The sequence below is a fragment of the Pan troglodytes genome, chromosome 6 (genome assembly GCF_028858775.2).
Source record: "Pan troglodytes isolate AG18354 chromosome 6, NHGRI_mPanTro3-v2.0_pri, whole genome shotgun sequence".
In the NCBI taxonomy this organism is placed as follows: Eukaryota; Metazoa; Chordata; class Mammalia; order Primates; family Hominidae; genus Pan; species Pan troglodytes.
Window position 1 is genome coordinate 44,137,197 of NC_072404.2, and position 19,923 is coordinate 44,157,119.

The window sequence follows — 19,923 nt, forward strand, 5'->3', positions numbered from 1 at the left end:
CAGGGCAGAAGGGAGGCAGGGGCATTAAGAGCTCAGGCCTCCAGCTGAGGGACTGCAGATGTTGGGTAAGCTGACCCTGGAATTAACAGGCTCACACTTTGGAGGGGGCAGTCCCATAGCAGGCTCACACCCTGCCCTTCAGAGTTGCAGCAGGTAATGCTGATGCCAGAACCTTGTCCTGACAGGAAGCCTCTGATTAGGGCCCTGAACCAACTTCCTTTTCGCATCTGCAGACACATGGAGGCAACCACTCAAGGCCACTCTGAGAAGGGTTGAACGTGCTTTAAATTAAAAGGACTGAGGATCATGTGTGTTGGTGTGTCCTGGACTCTGCTCCAAGGTAAATGTGTGTGTGTGTGTTTGTGTGTGGGGGTTGTGCCTGTAATCCTGTGTGTGTGACCTCCTTATTAGAAGATTTTTGTTCATTAAAGTAGGAGTGTGAATTTGTTTGTTTGCTTGTTTGTTTTTAAAGTAGTACTGGGTGCCATGTCATGCAATATTTGGAACATACTTAAACTAAAAACTTGTTATTTATCTGAACTTCCAATTCCCCCGGTATTGTATATTTTATTTGTCATCCCTACCCTCAGAAAGCAGACTAATATCTGCAGTGCACCTGGATTCACAGATGGAAATAAGGGGACAAAACAAGTACAGTAATATTATTGTGAAAATTCAGTAAGGCATAGGCAGATTATCACCACCTCTGTAAGAAGTATATAGAGACACGTGTTTGAAATATGCATAATGAGATGGAGAACAGTGTCCCTCTCAGTTGTTGTGTTGGGCTAGCTCAGAGAATTCAGTTTCTGCTGTCATCACAGCTGGGAATGAGAAAGGGAGGGGGCTCCAGTTGGTCTCCCTCTGCCTCTGGAGCACACGTGCAGGACATGAGACTGCTGTAGGAGCAGCTCTGAAAGCTGAGTTCTCGGGTCCTTGTGAAGGAGGGAAGCTTGCCTGCCTTGGAGCGTGCAAAAGTCTTGCTGGACAGAAGTCTCATGGTTTAAAAATGGGAAGGGAGAGGATTGAGATCACACTAGAATGCACAGAAAATTCTTAAAACAAAAAAATAATGAGAGAAACTTCATCAGAATGTGAAAAGAACTATAAAGCTACAGTGCTGAAGAGAGGGCAATACTGGCACTAGAATGACAAGATTCATGGAACACAGTGGAAAATGAAGTGAGAGCTGCATGTATATAATATTTTATCATGTGATAAAGTGATATGTTAATATCCACAAGGAAATAGTCAATTATTTTATAAGTTCTCTTTTGGGTATTGACTTACCATATGGAAACAAATATTATTGCATTTCGTTCTTACCAGATATAGATAGTGATTTAGTTGTAATAAAAACAAAATCATTACACTTAAACAATGATGAATTGCATAGAAATTCTAGGTGAGATTGGCCTTTCTAAGCTTGACATCAAACTAGACACCCTAGAAAAATTGATAGATTTTAATGCTTTTTTCTCAAAGTTCAATTCACCAAAAGGTGCCAAATGTAAATAATAACAAAAGAGGAGAAATATCTTCAACACATTTGATAAAGGGTCAGTATCTTTAAAATAGTGTATATTAACTCTTACAAACTAACAAGAAAAAATTAATCCTCCAAGAGAGGAATAGGAAAAGAGTGTGACAAGGCAATTCACAAAAGAAGAACTATAAATGACCTATAAAGTTGTGAAATAATGCTAGTACTCCCAAAGATGAGGGAATGCAAACTGAATTTACAAATCTCGTTTTTGGAATCACAGAGCTTGCATTGCAATCATTATCAAGTTAAAGTATATGACTCAGGGAATGTTAATTAACCCCCCCAATTTCTAATGTTACATTCAACAGTACTTTAAACCTTAATGAAATTTCTGTGTAGATTAAATAAAATATGCATGTAATGTGCTTAGTACATTAACTACCAGGATGTCAGTACCCATATGTACCATCAATATTATTATTATCGTTATTCATTTTTTTGAGACAGAGTCTCACTCTGTTGCCCAAACTGGACTGCAGTAGTGTGATATTAGCTCACTGAAAATTCCACCTACCAGGCGCTACAGATTCTCCTGCTTCAGCATTCAAGTAGCTGGGATTACATGTGTGCGCCACTATAGCCGGCTAATTTTTTGTATTTTTAGTAGAGACAGGGTTTCACCATGTTGGCTAAGCTGGTCGCAATCTCCCGGCCTAAGTGATCCTAACGACTGGACTGCCCAAATGCTGGGATTACAGGCATGAGCCACCGGGCCTGGCCAGTATTATTATTACTAATACAGTAATTATTGTATAAAAATTCCTGATAGATCAATGATGCCATCATTAAATAATGAATGCATAAAAACATTCAAATAAATGATATGGACGTCTTTATGCATACTTATGAAGTATGTGCACCTTTAGAAGTAAGACACACAATCCAGACACAGGAAAATATCAGATTGATTAAAATATATAGAAACTGAATATCAGAAAGAAAATATAAATATGGCATTGAAATAGAAACAATACATACTCCGCTATAACAAACAGTGAAAAAGCTCAAGTGAACTGCCAAAAATATTCTTACCTATAGGGTCAGGGAGAAAAGAAGAATGAGAAATCTACAATGGAAGCTAAAATCTTCAAATGCATCATCTTTTATAATTTTGACTTTAGTTTCATGTAAACGTTTTATATATACAAAACAGATATGAAACAAAACAAAGTAATACAACAAATTTCCAAAATGTAAAAAAGAAAACTGAACAATTACAGTAGCTATATCAATGTTGACATGAACACATAGAGAAAAATTATTTCAAGTGATTTTGTGGAAAAAGTATTCTGATTATGTACCCAAAAAGGAAAGCAAGAGAAAAGCAAAGAAGGAAGGAAGGAAAATGAAGGAGAATGGATGGAAGGAAAGAAGAGAGGAAGGGAGGGAAGGAGAGAGGGAGAGAGGAAGGGAGGGAAGGAGAGAGGGAGAGAGGGAGGGAAGGAGGGAGGGACGGATGGAGGGAGGGAGGAAGGGAGAGAGAGAAAAATAATAAAAGCAAGCAAAGAATTAGGAAAAAAAGAGAGAGAATAAAAGGGAGGGCAGAGGGAGAGAATGTTCAACTGCATACCCAGGCCTGGTGTTTCAGTGGTCATTATAGTATTGCTTATATTGTTATAGATATAAGGAATAAGCACCAGTCTCAGCTGCGGTTTCTGGATCATGATGGGATACACAATTTAGTATAAATACCCTTCCCATTTGTTGTCCAAAATATCTTGCTTCACAGCTGGACCCTAGGGGTACCCGTTTGTCCTAGGAAGCAGGGTGAGTGGGCCTCCCCCATGTCCTAGGAGAGCTAAGAGAACCTTGATCTCAGCCAGGCTGCTTCGCTGAGGCTTAGCTGAGATGGCAGCTTGGTCTTCAGGAAAGTCCTGGGAGAGGGTGGGGAACAGGGTGCAGCTGCTGCCAGGGGAGTGTAATATTGCAGGGGAGATCAGGAGTTAAGCAATGTTTCTCTTATTCAGCACACGGTAAATTTGGTGGCAGGAAATGAGAGGGGGCGGCTCTATCTTGTGTACCAGAAGCAGCCACAAGGCAGATTTTCAGTGTGGTGTAGGGCGGATCTGAATCACTGTGCCCGTCCCAGGTGGCACAGTAATAGACCCCAGAGTCATTTTCAATTAGATTTCGCAGTATCATTCTCAAGTTCTTCCTTGTGCTTGCGTAAGTATAATACTTCCCTGGACTGACTCCTGATTCCAACACAACCTTGGAGTTGTAGGGGTCATAGTACTGAAGGCGCTGTGGGGCCTTCCCCTCCTGGTGTAGGTACCAGTGGATGTAGCCGGTACTTCCTCCATCAAGATCACAAGTGATTTCAGCAGATGACCCAGTCTGCCTGATGACTGACTTCGTTCTGCCTTCCAAGTTGGAAGATTTCTGACTGGCTGCAATGGGAACAACACAAAATATAATGAGGAATTCCTTCGTATGGTACTCCTTGCAAAAGAAGAAAATAAAGAAAACAAAACCCGTGAGCCTCTCTGTAGGCAGCGCACTCACCAGGAAACAGGAAAGCTAGAAGCACCGCTAGGGCCCACTGCATGCCTTCCTCTCTGGGGCCTTGGAAGGAAAGGGACCAGATGAAGAGGAGCAGAAGATCCTCTTAAAACTCAGGCCCCACTCAACAAGGAAGTGATCCCTAGCACAGAAGACAGTAGGAGGAGCTGGTCTTCCTGAGACACAAACAGAGAGAAGTGACTGAGGATCTGTCTAAGAGGACTCCCAAGCCTTCCTCCCTCCCGGAAGGGTTGGTGCCTGGGAGGACCTGCAGAGGAGCTCCTGCCTCTCTGCTCAGGTCCGTTCTCCGGCGCCCTCTTGTGGCAGCTGAGAGCAGGCCCTCTGCAGAAGAGAGCCAGGGGCAAGGAGAGCTCAGGCCTGCAGCAGAGGGAGTGCAGATATAGGGGAAGCTGACCCTGGAGTCAGCAGGCCCAGCCCTAGGAGGGGGCAGTACCACAGCAGGCTCACACCCTGCCCTTCAGAGTTGCAGCAGCTAATGCTGATGCCAGGACCTTATCCTGCCAGGAATTCTCTGATTAGGGAACTGAACCACCTTCCTTTTGGCATCTGCGAGGACACTTGGAGGCACCACGCAAAGCGTGTGTTTATTGCGGCACTATTCACAATAGCAGAGACTTGGAACCAACCCAAATGTCCATCAATGATAGACTGGATTAAGAAAATGTGGCACATATACACCATGGAATACTATGCAGCCATAAAAAAGGATGCGTTCATGTCCTTTGTAAGGACATGGATGAAGCTGGAAACCATCATTCCGAGCAAACTATTCCAAGGGCAGAAATCCAAACAGTGCATGTTCTCACTCGTAGGTGGGAACTGAACAATGAGAACACTTGGACACAGAGTAGGGGAACATCACGCACTGGGGCCTGTAGTGGGGTGGGGGGAGGGGGAGGGATAGCATTAGGAGATATACCTAATGTAGATGACAAGTTGATGGGTGCAACAAACCAACATGGCATATGTATACATATGTAACAAACCTGCACGTTGTGCATATGTACCCTAGCACAAAAGTATAATAAATATAAATAAAGAAATAAATAATAAAAATAAAAGGACTGAGGATCATGTGTGTTGGTGGGTCTTGGACTCTGCTCTAAGATAAATGGGTGTATGTGGGGTGTGTGTGTGTGTGTGTGATCCTGTGGTTGTGATCTCTTTATTAGAGGATTTTTGTTCATTGAAGTAGGAGTGTGAGTTGTTTTTGTTTTTTTTTTTCTAAGTAGTTCAGGGTGCCATGTCATGCAATATTTGGAACATACTTAAACTAAAAACTTGTTTGTTTACCTGAACTTCCAAATTGTTTGGTATTGTATATTTTATTTGTCAGCCCTACCCTCAGAAAGTGGACTGAGATCTGCAGTACACCTGGATTCACAGATGGAAATATAGGGGACAAAATAAGTACAGTAATATAATTGTGAAAATTCAGTAAGGCATACACAGATTACCACCACCTCTGTAAGAAGTATATAGAGACACATGTTTGAAAGATGCATAATGAGATGTAGAACAGTGTCCCTCTTAATTGTGTTGTTGGCCTAGCTCACAGAGTTCAGTTTTTGCTGTCATCACAGCTGGGAATGAGAAAGGGAGGGGGCTCCGGTTGGTCTCCCTCTGCCTCTGGACCACACGTGCAGGACATGAGGCTTCCGCAGGAACAGCTCTGAAAGCTGAGTTCTCAGGTCCTTGTGAAGGAGGGAAGCTTGCCTGCCTTGGAGCGTGCAAAAGTCTTGCTGGACAGAAGTCTCATGGTTTAAAAATGGGAAGGGAGAGGATTGAGATCACACTAGCATGCACAGAAAATTCTTAAAACAAAAAAATAATGAGAGAAACTTCATCAGAATGTGAAAAGAACTATAAAGCTACAGTGCTGAAGAGAGGGCAATACTGGCACTAGAATGACAAGATTCATGGAACACAGTGGAAAATGCAGTAAGAGAGCTGCATGTATGTAATATTTTATCATGTGATAAAGTGATATGTTAATATCCACAGGGAAATAGTCAATTATTTCATAAGTTCTCTTTTGGATATTGACTTACCTTATGGAAACAAATATTGCTGCATTTCTACCTTACCAGTTACAAATAGTGATTTAGTTGTAATAAAAAGAAAATCATTAGACTTAAATGATGATGAATTGCATAGGAATTCTAGGTGAGATTGGCCTTTCTAAACCTGACATCAAACTAGACACCATAGAAAAATTGATAGATTTTATTGTTTTTTTCAAAGTTCAATTCTCCAAAAGGTGCCAAATGTAAATAATAACAAATGAGGAGAAATATCTTCAACACATTGGATAAAGGGTCACTATCTCTAAAATGGTGTGTATTAATTCTTACGAACCAATAAGAAAAAACTAATCCTCCAAAAGAAGAATAGGAAAAGAGTGTGACAAAGCAATTCTCAAAAGAAGAACTATAAATGAACTGTAAAGTTGTAAAATGATGCTAGTACTCCTAAAGGTGGGGGAATGCAAACCGAATTAACAAATCTCATTTTCGGAACCACAGAGCTTGGATTGCCATCATTATCAAATTAAAGTATATGACTTAGGGAATGTTAATTAACCCCCCAATTTCTAATGTTACATTCAACGGTACTTTAAATCCTTAATGAAGTTTCTTTGTAGATTAAATACAATATGCATGCAATGTGCTTAGTACATTAACTACCAGAATGTCAGTACCCATATTTACCAAAAATATTATTATTATTATTAGTCTCTTTGAGACAGAGTCTCGCTGTGTTGCCCAAACTGGACTGCAGTAGTGTGATATTAGCTCACTGAAAACTCCACCTTCTAGGCTCAAGAGATTCTCCTGCTTCAGCATCCAAGTAGCTGGGATTACATGTGTGCACCGCTACAGCCGGCTAATTTTTTGTATTTTTAGTAGAGACAGGGTTTCACCATGTTGGCTAAGCTGGTCGCAATCTTCTGGCCTAAGTGATCATAACGACTGTACTACTCAAATGCTGGGATTACAGGCATGAGCCACCGGGCCTGGCCAGTATTATTATTACTAATACAGTAATCATTGTATAAAAATTCCTGATAGATCAATGATGCCATCATTAAATAATGAATGCATAAAAGCATTCAAATAAATGATATGGACATCTTTATGCATACTTATGAAGTATGTGCACCTTTAGAAGTAAGACACACAATCCAGACACAGAAAAATATAAGATTGATTAAAATGTATGAAACCAAATATAGGAACAAAAATATAAATATGGCATTGAAATAGAATTGATACATACTGCGCTATGACAAACAGAGTGAAAAAGTTCAAGAAAACGGATAAAAATATTGTTACCTATAGTGTCAGGGAGAAAAGAGGAATGAGAAATCTACAATGGAAGCTAAAATCTTCAAATGTGTCATCTTTTATAATTTTGACTTCAGTTCCAAGTAAATGTTTTACGTATACAAAACAAATATGAAACAAAACAAAATAATACACAAATTTCCAAAATATAAAAATGAAACTGAACAATTAAAGTAGCTATATCAATGTTGGCATGAACAAATAGAGAAAAACTATTTCAAATGATTTTGTGGAAAAAGTATTGTGATTATGTACACAAAAAGGAGAGAAAGAGAGAAAAGCAAGGAAGGAAGGAAGGAAAGAAAGGAAGGAGGGTGGGGGGGATGGAAGGAAAGGAGGAAGGGAGGGAGGGAGAGAAAAATGATAAAAGCAAGCATGGAAGTAAGAAAGGAGAGCGAGAATAAAAGGGAGGGCAGAGAGAGAGAATGTTCAACTGCATATATTGGCCTAGTGTTTTAGTGGTCATTATAGTATTGCTTATATTGTTATAGACATAAGGAATAAGCACCACTCTCAGCTGCGATCTCTGGACCATTATTGGATGTATGATTCAGTATGAATACCCTTCCCATTTTTGTCCAAAATGTCTTGCTTCACAACTGGACCCTAGCTGTACCTGTCCGTCCTAGGAAGCAGAGTGAGTGGGCCTTCCCCATGTTCTAGGAGAGCTGAGAGAACCTTGCTCTCAGCCAGGCTGCTTAGCTGAGGTCTGGAGGTGGCAGCTTGGTCTTCAGGAAAGTCCTGGGGGAGGGTGGGGAACAGGGTGCAGCTGCTGCCAGGGGAGTGTGATATTGCAGGGGAGATCAGGAGTTAAGCTGTGTTTCTCTTTGTACAGAATACAGTAAATTCAGGGCAGGAAATGAGAGTTGGCTGGTCTATCTTGTGTACCGGAAGCAACCACAGGCAGATTTTCAGTGTCTGAATCACTGTGCCTGTCCCAGGTGGCACAGTAATAGACCCCAGAATCATTTTCAATTAGATTTTGCAGTCTCAAATTCCAATTGCTCCTTGTGCTTCCAGTGTCATACTTTCCTGGAGTGATTCCTGATTCCAGCACAACCCTGGAGTAGTAGGGTTCATAGTACAGAAGACACTGTGGGGCCTTCCCCTCCTGGTGCAGGTGCCAGCGGATGTATAAGGTACTTGCTCCAGGAAGATCACAAGTGATTTCAGCAGATGACCCAGTCGGCCTGGTGACTGACTTCGTTCTCCCTTCCAAGTTGGAAGATGACTGGCTGCAATGGGAACAACACAAAATATAATGAGGCATTTCTTAGTATGTCGCTCCTTGCAAAAGAAGAAAACAAAACAAAACCCGTGAGCCTCTCTGTAGGCAGCGCACTCACCAGGAGACAGGAAAGCTAGAAGCACCGCTAGGGCCCACTGCATGCTTTCCTCTCTGGGGCCTTGGAAGGAAAGGGACCAGATGAAGAGGAGCAGAAGATCCTCTCAAAACTCAGGCCCCACTCAACAAGGAAGTGATCCCTAGCACAGAAGACAGTAAGAGGAGCTGGTCTTCCTGAGTCACAGGCAGGGAGAAGTGACTGAGGATGTGTCTTAGGGGACTCCCAAGCCTTCCTCCCAGAAGCGGTGGTTCCTGGGAGGACCTGCAGAGGAGCTCCTGCCTCTCTGCTCAGGCCCGTTCTCCATCGCCCTCTTGGGGCAGCGGAGAGCAGGCCCTCTGCAGGAGAGAGCCAGGGGCATGGATTGCTCAGGCCCACAGCAGAGGGAGTGCAGATATGGGGGAAGCAGACCCTGGCGCCAGCTAGTCATGGCCCTTGGGAGAGGGCAGTCCCACAGCAGGCTCACATCCTGCACTTCAGAGTTTCAGCAGCCAAAGCAGCTGCCAGAACCTGGTCCTGCCAGGAAGCTTCTGATTAGGGCCCTGAACCACCTTCCTTTTCACATTTGCAAGTCCACATTTGCAAGTCCACCCAGGGCCATTCTGAGAAGGCTTGAGCCTGCTTTATTAACAGGACTGAGGGTCAGGCATGTTGGTTTGCCTTGGACTCTACTCAAATAAAAACAACGGCAGTGGCTCTCACTAACCATCGGTAGGACATTTTAAGCACCAAAAGAATAACACCTACACAAATTCTTGAAAAACATAGTAAAGCAAAATAAAGTCTCCTCTGGAGGTTGCTAAGACACCATCTCATTCTGAAAACAGAAAAGAAAATAATGAAACATATACCTTGCCATTTCTGTACAAACATTTTAGAAAACCACAGAGCTCAAGAATGAAAGTTCTTTTTTTTTTTTTTCTTTAGATAGATAGAGTCTCACTCTGTGTCTCAGACTGGAGTGCAGTGGCACAATCTCAGCTCACTGCAATCTCCACCTCCTGGGTTCAAGCAATTCTCCTGCCTCAGCCTCCCAAGTAGCTGGGGTTACAGGCACGAGCCACCACACCTAGCTAATTTTTATATTTTTCATAGAGACGGGGTTTCACCATGTGGGCCAGGCTGGTCTTGAACTCCTGACCTCAAGTGATCCACCCACCTCGGCCTCCCAATGTGCTGGGATTACGGGTGTGAGCCACTGTGCCTGGCCGAATGAAAGTTCTTTTGTGGAAGTATTACAACCAATAAATTTAGGAGAAATGTTAAAATGAGAATATTAGCATTATGCAACCGTAATGATATGTTGAATTTAGACAACTACCATGAATTGCTTTATAGCTTTCACGTGCCCTGGCTCTATTTCTCTCTCTACTACTCTATTTCTCTATGTCCTGCATTGCTTTCTCTCACTATGTCCTTCCATCTCCGTCTTTATGTCCATATTTCTTTTTTCTCTGTCCCGTTGTTGTTCCTCCCTTTACATTTTTCCTCCTATAGCTCCCTCTTACAGCTCTCAGTCTCCTCTATTTTGCTTTAGTGCTCCTGCTTCTTACTCTCTTCATATCTTTATGTTTCTGTCTCTCTATCTGCCTATCTCTATTCATCTCTTTTTCTATTTCTCTATTTGTATCTCTCCTATCTATTTACTTTCTACCTCCTTCTCTCCTCCTCTCTTTCCATTTCTTCCTGTGGTCGCTATAGCTCCTTTAAAGTCTTTGTTATTCCAACACCTGTGTCGTGTCAGGATTAGCATCTGTTGTTTGGCTTTTCCGTTTGGAGATGCTAAGATTTTCCTCGTCCTCCACATGTGGAGTAATTTCGGATTAAATCCCGTACACTTTGAATATCATGTTATAGAGCTCTGGGCATTGTTTAAATATTACACAGAATGTGGAGGGGGTTTTTTTGTTAGCAGGAAACTGACGCAGTTAGGGATTACAACTTCCTACTGGTGTTTGGTGGGCAGTTCCAGTCAGTTCCGTTTTCCAGCCTTTGCAGTACTTGTCTTGTCAGACCTGTCCTGTGTGTGCGCCACCCAGTGGCCATTCTAGGACCTGGGCAGTGCCTACTCCTGCTTAGGTTTGCAAGGCCTTTGGCTTGGAGCTGTTGAGGGTCATGTTTATGCATGTACTGCTAGTGGGTGAGCCCAGGAGTCCAGACATCATTGCATGATGTTTCTTTCTTAATCTTCTTTCTCTCTGCAAGCTCTGCAATACTTTCTAGTTCACAGGAAATGCCCCTCCAGTCGTCTGGCCAGACAGGTGTGGCTTTAGCACACTGCATTTCCCACCATTGTGTCTCCCTCCAGGGCCAAGTGGTGAGAGGATAGAGAACAAAAACCACCAGGATTCTCTCTCAGGGCCACAGCTTCCCTGGTCAGAGAGAAGGATCCCTTTCCTAAGAGTTTTAGGCTCCTGGCTCACCATAGCTGCTGCCACTGCCACTCAGATTGCCTGGGGGCTGCGAGAGAATGGAAAAGGACAAAAAACAGAAAACCAGGGCTCTCTGACCACAGAGAGTCCCCCTTTCTCTCTGTCCTCACCTGCTGTACAGTTCTGCATTTCAGATTATCTTTGTACATATACTCTGATTATCTGAGTACAGGCCAGGGGATAATTGAGGAAAAATAAATAAGAAACTTACTGTGAATTCATAGTGCTTCACTTTCCGATTTCCTTCTCCAATTGACTTGCTATCATTTATTTTTCAAAGTCCTCAGATTCAGGGTTCATAGTTGCATTTGTGAGCCAGACAAGGCAGTGTGGGCTCACTGCAAATTTTCCAGAAGTGGAACTCGTTCTTGATAAGTCAAAGCTCCTTCGATTAAGAGGCGCCGTTTATGCCCCCCGCCTTTTTTTTTTTTAATACAAGAAGAACTCATAGGGCTCCAGTTCTGAATTGAGGCTTCAAGTGGCCTGATGTGCTTCTGCTAGCTCTTTGCTTTCTGTCATTGTCATTAGAACAAATCCAGGCTAGCCTGTTGGAGGATGAAACCCTGTGTGTAGTGGAGCTGATTTATTCAGACCCAGGCACTTTGACCAGGCAGTCCCCCTCCCAGCTAACCCAGCAGCTGCCTGACATGTGGCCAAGCCCAGCCAAGATCAGATGAGCTTGGTTTAGATCAGCAGAACAGTCTAGCAAACCTACGCATTTGTAAGAATTTGTAGATGATTATTGTGCTAAGCCACTGAGTTTGGGATATTTGCTACATGGTGTTATTGTGGCAATAGTATGGATAGACAGACAGACAGACAGAATATATGAAGAGAAAAGGAAAGCTAGAAATACATATAATTTTTTTTTTTTGAGACAGAATCTCGCTCTGTCGCCCAGGCTGGAGTGCAGTGACGCGATCTTGGCTCACTGCAAGCTCCGCCTCCCTGGTTCATGCCATTCTCCTACCTCAGCCTCCCGAGTAGCAGGGATTACAGGTGCCCGCCACCACACCCGGCTCATTTTTTGTATAGAAATATATATAATATTTTATATATAGCATATTATACATGTATAAATACATTTATATATATTTTTACAATATATAAATATGCATATTTCTTTCTTTTTTCTCTTTATATATATTTTTCTATCTCAATATTTACCATTATTTCTGTATATTTATCTCTATCTTCCTAACACTGCCGCACTCTGTGTGTCCACGTGTATGCTTCTGTCTCCACAGGTCTATCGTTCTCTCTCTCTCCCTATCTCTCCCCCTAACTCCAGTTCTCTCTTCTTGTATCTTTCCCTATTTTTCTGTCTCTCTCCATCACTGTGCCTCTCCCTGTCGCTATATTTATATCACAGTTTCTCTCTCTTCTCTGTTGTTTTCTCTCTCTCCATCTTCCCTCCCTCTCTCGCTGTCTCTCTGTCCCTTTGTCTCTCACCCTCTCTCTGTGTTTTATATTTCTTTCTCTCTTTTCTCTCTCTCTCCCCCGCCATGATAGAGAACTATACCTCTCCATGTGCTGTGTCTCTTGCTCTTTTTGCCTGTATGGCCACTGTCCTAGTCATTTTCTTTCCTTCTCACTTCCATTCTGCTCTCTGTCCCTCTTCAACTTTCTACTTTCTGTTGCCGTCACTGTCTCTATATCACGCCCTCTCCCTCTTCATATGAACACTCTGTCCCCTCTTGTGTCTCTCCTTTTGTCTCTATCAAGTCCTCCTTGCCAGTCTTCTGGGGTCCTGAGGGTGTGATCTGCTCACTATGGTGGGAGAGAGGTGCAAACTCACAGATGTAAATGTTCTTCTGCTTCTCCTCATAATTGTACCTTTACATATCAAGAGGTCAGAATTATGATGATGATGATAGAAGAATTGTTTAAAAAAATAGCACTGCCTTGGGGAGAAAGTTCTGGTGCACAGACAATTGCTTGTATTTCTGTTTCAGTCTGCTGTGAGATGTTCCCTAGCAACATTATGGGAAACAATCTGCTTACCATGAATTATTAGAATTTCCTCACCTCTCAATGGTTGTCTGGGCTCTCTGTATCACTTTGTGACCGCAGTGACGCAGGCCAATAGTGTTTTCAATGAGCTTAAGGGGGCACACACCTCAGTATCAAGAGCACACAGCACAAGGCCTGGAACATAGTAGGCATTTAATGTGTATCAATGAGGCTGGGCACGGTGGCTCATGTGTAATCCCGGCACTGTGGGAGGCCGAGGCAGGCAGGTCAGTTAAGCCCAGGAGTTCCAGACCAGCCTGAGCAACATGGTGAAACCCAGTCTCCACAAAAAATACAAAAATTTAGCTGCACGTGATGGCACATGCCTGTAGTCCCAACTACTTGGGAGGCTGAGGTGGGAGGATCACTTGAGTCTGGGAGGTCAAGGCTGTAGTGAGCTGTGATCGTGCCACTGCACTCCAGCCTGGGCAACAGAGTGAGACCCTGTATCAAATATATGTATATTTGGATGGGATAAATGATCAGGTGTGTAGTTTAGAAGGCTATTATAAAGGTGTCAGTAAGGCTGAATTATATAACGTATGTTCTTTCCATAGAAAATTAAAAGGAAAAATGAAAAATTCCGCAAAGAACAGGGTTTGTATATGCTCAGTCTGGGCTGGGGCATAGATGGGAATGAGTAACTCATGCACATCATCACTGATCATCCCGGGCTAAAATAGGAGTGGACAATGGAGAAGATACGAAGCCAGAGTGGATGGATGAAGGGTCCCCAGTTTACGTTCCTGTGTCCTGTGCTGCTCACTGGCCGCTGCATGTTCCCAGAAGACAGCAGCATCTCCTGCCAGTGCTGTGGCCAGGCGGTGTCAGGCATCGTTTCCAGGGAAGTTAAGTGTGTCCCAGAAACCTCAGCCAAAGCTTCACTTCCTGCCTGCTCTTCTTACAGGCCCTGTGGCTGCCTGGTGCCCTGGGAATGGTCCGGTCATGGGCCTCAGCCCAGGATGAGCAGCCAACAATGCAATCCCACGAAGAGTGTGCGGAAGGGAGAGGTTACTTCTCAAGATGGAGCTGCCAAATAGGGACACTTTGGAGAGTCTGACCTGAGAACTTTTAGTTTCAAGAATGTATTGCTTTGGAAAAGACAGAATAAAAGTCCAAGCACTGCCACTTAGAGGTTGTATGTCCTTGGGAAAGTCACTGTACGTGGCAATTATAACCTTTACCCTGGATACACCATTCATCTCCTGGGGCCAGGGATTGTGCCACCTTGTTCATTTCTAAACTAAATGATATCTAAGCTAGTCTTTACCACAGTTTAATTCTTACAATAATACTCCAAAGGAGATATAATCAACCACATTTCACAGATGACAGAGTTGGAATCTTAAAAAGGTTAAACTCTTCAAGGTCATTTGACGAATAAATAATGGAGCCTGGATTTCAACTGAAGTCTAACAAATTCCAAAATCCTGGCTACCGGCCATTTTATATTCGTGTGTGTGTGTGTATATATATATATATAAATTATATAACATATATACATATATCATATGTATATAATATTATATATCTTTTTAAGCTATAAAGTATAAGAGACCATGAAGAAAATTTCAGAAAGATTTTAGAAACTCAAGGGTCACTCTCAGCTGCCAGTAAGAAAACAACCTAAGATACTGTGGAATAGTATTCATTCAGTTAATTATGGTGGACCTCAAAAAGTCATAGAAATTTCCTCTAGTACTGTTAAGTAAATAGTTAATGGCCTTTTATTAAAAGACTAATTTTTAAAGTCATAGCAGAAATTCTTGATCCATTAAATGATAGCAAATACCCTTTGAGTGTCAAACATTGTATATATTTATTCTTTTCTTGCAAGCAGAAAGTAGGTGTTACTTATCCCCATTTTTCAGATGAAATTGAAGCTTACAGAGAGGTTAAATAACTCCTCGAGGTCACCTAGCTAATAAACAGCACACCAAGAATTTGAACCAAACAGACCAGTCTCCAGAGCCTGTACCATAAGGGAACTGCTTGGCTGTTTATGATTCAGGGATTAATTTCTGTCTTCATGAAGCTGCTGCATTTTGATACAAAATGTTATATTTCCGATTTGATTTCAACTCCCAGCTTCATGCTTTAAAAGTAGTGTTTTGACTGCATTTAGTTATTTGTACAAACCTGTAGCACCCCCTCCTGGCCATTCGAGGTATACCATACATGTTATATTACCCCAATATTAGACCCCAACAAGTGGCAAAGACTTCGTATAACGAATGGAAAGGGCCCCAAATGCAAGGCAGGTTCCAACTGCACACCTTATGTGCTTGATAGTTTTAGGCAAGAGACTCCTTCTTGCAGGGTTGTCATTTCCCCCGCCTCAAAATCAGAGGAGTGGGTGATGTTTTTGTTCTCTTCTAGTTCTAATTGTGATTCTGAATTGAATTGATAAACTGGATATTGAAGGAATAGGTGTGGTGAAATGAAAAATGGAAGCTTCTAGTTTTTATTTTGATCCAACAATAATGCATGTTATTTGCTTCCTCTTGACTCAACATTGCTCTAGGAAAAGCCTATTCTATATAGACTCCTTAACAAAAACATTGATTCCTAAAGGTCTTCTGAATGTTTGGATAGCCAATGGCTTTGCAGCCCAGCCTGGCCACTACATGAGGCCGATGACTTTAACAAACTTATTTCAGGCCAGTGTAAATGCAGTGTTCAAAAATCCCACCTAAGAAGGATGGGAACACGGAGGTTTGTGTAGGTAACATGCAGGTGTGTGCACATGTACCCAAGAATGCACACACACATACATGGACACAACTGCAATTGATACAAAAGGCTGAACTGTGCTGATTCTTACAGGTAGTTGGTTCTGGCCCAGTCTGGAAAAAAAGAAAAGATCCTTAGTCAGTCTAAACATGCATACAAAATAGAATTCCCACCATGCTTTGATGTTATCTATTTATAATTTTCAATGTTTCAATGTTTTGTGGTCTTAAAAATTACAAGGATTATTATCAATAATCCTTGTACCTAATGTGCCTTGACTCTGAAGGACATGGTAACTGCCTGTGGTTTGGAAAATGTTTTGGCTAAAAGACAAGTTCTCCTCCCTCCTCTCATTTTTATATCACAGAGCTGCACGGGGGCTTGGATCAATGCCTGAATCCAGTGTTCCTGAGTGCAGAGCATCTTTGCTCTGGGTGAGCTTTGACCATCCTGGAGAAGAAGGCTGCTGCGGGGGTGGGACAAAGCCAAGACCAATGCCCAGCGGCCAAGGCCAGCCAGGTGGCTCTGTGCTGGCAGCCAGTGTACACGGATTTTACCTGAAGGAAAATGTCACGTTTTCCACAGACAACTGAAGGAAAAGAGCTCTTTGGATTACCCTAATTGTGATTTACTCATTGGAACCACTGTTTTGGATTGTCCAAAATTAAGTCTCAAAGCTTAAATATGAGGCTTCAGGGAGTTATCCTGAAATCAGTGCTTGGTATCTTCTTGTTTTTTGCTTGTTTTTTAAAACCTTAATTCTCATATTTTTCTGTCATATTTCTCAGTGCCTGGTACATTATCACCATTAATCCATGCCAGTTATGTACAGTTTTGCATGTTTGTTTTTTATTTTACTGTTTTCTCTCCTTCATTCCCTATTCCTGTTCCCCTATAGGTGCCCAGTCTAATGTATTTGATATCTGTCCTTAGAGTCTCCGTATCTGTGAAGACTAGAGTCATGCACTTCATCACATTTCGGTAACGATGGGCCGCATGTACCACAGTCCCATGAGATGATAGAGGTGCAGAAAAATTCCTGTCATCTAGTGACATCGTAGCCATCATAACATCACAACACGACTCTCATTTGTGGTGACCCTGGTGTACACAAACCTACTGTACTGCCAGTTGTATAAAAGTCTAGCACATCCAGCTATGCACAGTACATACTTGAAAATTATAATAAATGACCATGTTACTGGTTTATGTAATTACTATATTATACTTTTTATCATTATTTTAGAGTGTACAACTTCTACTTGTAAAAAAAAAAAAAAAGTTAACTGTAAAACAGCCTCAGGCAGGCCGTTCAGTAGGAATTCCAGAAGAAGGCACTGTTGTCCTAGGAGATGACAGCTCCATGTGTGTTACTGCCCCGATGACCCTCCGTGGGTACAAGATGTGGAGCTGGACTACAGTGATATTGAAGATCTCGACCCTGTAGGCCTAGGCTAATGTGTGGCTGTGTCTTGGTTTTTAGCAAAAATGTTTTAAAAGTAAAAATGTTAAAAATAGAAAACAGTTTATAGAATAAGGACATAAAGAAAATATTTTGTACAGCTGTATAATGTTTTTTTTTGTTTGTTTTTCTTTTTTTTTTTTGAGACGGAGTCTCGCTCTGTCACCCAGCTGGAGTGCAGTGGTGTGATCTCGGCTCACTGCAATCTCTGCCTCCTGGGGTCAAGCGACTCTTCTGCCGCAGCCTCCTGAGTGGCTGGGACTACCGGCATGTGCCACCACGCCTGGCTAATTTTTGTATTTTTTGTGGAGATGGGGTTTCACCATCTTGGCCAGGCTGGTCTTGAACTCTTGACCTGGTGATCCACCCGCCTTGGCCTCCCAAAGTGGTGGGGTTACAGGCGTGAACCACAGCACCTGGCCTGTTTGTGTTTTAAGCTAAGTGTTATTAGGAGTCAAAAAGTTAAAAAATAGAAGTTGCTAAAGTAAAAAAGTTACAGTCAGCAAAAGCTAATTTATTAGTGAAGAAAGAAATGTATGTTTTGATCAATTTAGTGTAGCCTAAGTGTCCAGTGTTTATAGTCTACAGGAGTGTACAGGGACGTCCTAGGTCTTCACATCCTCTCACCACTCACTCATTGACTCACTCACCCAGAGTAGCTTCCAGACCTGCAAGCTCCATTCATGGTAAGTTTCCTATACAGGTGTTACAGTACTTAAACTTTTATATCCTATTTTTACTGTAGGTTGTCTCTGTCTAGATATATTTGGATACACAAATACTTACCAATGTGTTACAGTTGCCTGCAGCACTCAGTACAGTAACATGCTGCACAGCTTTGTAACCTAGAAGCAACAGGCTACACCTATAGCCTCTGTGTAGTAGGCTGTGCCATCTGGGTTTGTGTTCTACAACGTTGCATTCTACAATGTTCGCACAAGGATGAAATCGCCTAAGGACACATTTCTCAGAATGCTTCCTCATTGTCAAGCAATGCATGACTGTATATAGAATTGTTCATAAATACTGTGTTTTTCATCCATGTAAATGGCATGCCATTTCTACCTATCCACGTCTGCACACCAGCTCATGCCCCTCGTTCATGCTCCTTTCTGCTGCTCACCGCTCCACAGCTGGCAGCCCCTGCATTCCATCCATCCATTCCCCCAAACATGGGCATGTTGCTATCAGCAGGGAGCTGTGATGGACCCCTCACAGGGTCCTCTTATTCCTCGTGCAAGCCTTTCCCTGGGAAGTTCCTCCCAGCATTGCTGGTCAGGGGGAACACATACTCACATCTTCCCTAAATGCTACCAGTGCTATGGTGTTATCAGAAACTTTATTTATTTATTTATTGCCAATATGATAGCTATCAAGCTACCCCATCTCTACTAAAAATACAAAATTAGGCCTTTAGTAGAAACCCCGTCTCTAGTAAAAATACAAAAATTAGCTGGGCATGGTGGCACACACCTGTAATACCAGCTACTTGGTGGCTGAGGCAGGAGAATTGCTTGAACCCAGGAGGCAGAAGCTGCAGTGAGCCAAGATCGCACCACTGCACTCTAGCCTGGGCAACAGAGAACCTGTCTTAAAAACAAAAACAAAAAAAATGGCACAGGTCTGATTATTAGGAAGCTGAGGTTCTTTTTTATACTTAGTATTCACTGAAGTGTGAATTACCTTTCATGTCCTCTAAACATACCAACAAGGAGGCTGGAGTTAGAACTTATGTTAGAGCCAGGCTGCCTGGGGCACAGCCTGGCCCTGCCATTTATTGACTGTGTGACTTTGAGAAAGCTTCCTCATGTAACTCTATCTTAGCTTCCCTGCCTGTAATAAGTAAAAACAGCAACTACCTCATAGATTTGTAAAGATTAAATAAAATAATACATGCAATGCCTGGCAAACGACAGTCAACGAATGTTATTATTATATTAACTATTGCCATATTATAAATATAAATAAATATAAATGATATAAACAAACTAATAATAGTAATTATTCATTTATTCTTGACTTGAATGAGATCCTTTTGTACTTTAGACATTTATCCTTTGTGAATTTGGGATGGTACAAATATCTTAGGCAAGTCTATCATCTGTCTACCAACTAACTATCTCAAATATCTTTTCATTAAATATAAATTCTTAATTTTGGAGTCAAACTCTTTTTTTTTTTTTTTTGCCCATATACTTTGGGTGTTTCCGAGTCCCATTTAAGAAAACTTTCCCCTCTCCAATATCACAGAAGTATTTTGCATTTTCTTCTCACACTCAGTTTCAAATTTTCTTCCATGTTGATCCTGGGATTAGGGTTTCTGGACTTCCCTGAACTAATCGTTCAATCAGCCTCTTGTTCATTCACTCAGCACACAAGTATACAAGATCCAGGAGTGCATACAGCATGCAGAGAAGGTTGGAGACAGTGTTCCTCTTGGTAGGGGAAATGAAGGGCTAGGGAGTATCATATCTACTCTAAATGTGGAAAGAATGTAGAAGGATGAGAGGACGGGGGATTTTGA

General features: G+C 42.1%; 1 long non-coding RNA gene, 1 pseudogene and 1 gene segment (V, D, J or C); 1 reads left to right on the forward strand and 2 right to left on the reverse strand.

Annotated features, from left to right (window-relative positions):
* The window catches only part of LOC104007162 (uncharacterized), a 43,267-nt gene extending 23,880 nt beyond the window's left edge, over positions 1 to 19,387 (forward strand). For all 3 annotated transcript variants that reach the window (XR_001719201.4, XR_001719203.4, XR_681291.5), the window contains 2 exons: positions 234 to 340; positions 16,305 to 19,387. This is a non-coding gene — a long non-coding RNA (uncharacterized LOC104007162). The remainder of the gene's footprint in view (positions 1 to 233; positions 341 to 16,304) is intronic.
* Positions 2,627 to 4,459, reverse strand: LOC107975767 (T cell receptor gamma variable 2-like). The segment is given in 2 exon segments: positions 2,627 to 3,936; positions 4,052 to 4,459. Coding segments are annotated over 2 exon segments (474 nt in total).
* LOC107971781 (probable non-functional T cell receptor gamma variable) lies at positions 7,566 to 9,233 on the reverse strand (annotated as a pseudogene).
* Positions 19,388 to 19,923: the final 536 nt, after the last annotated feature.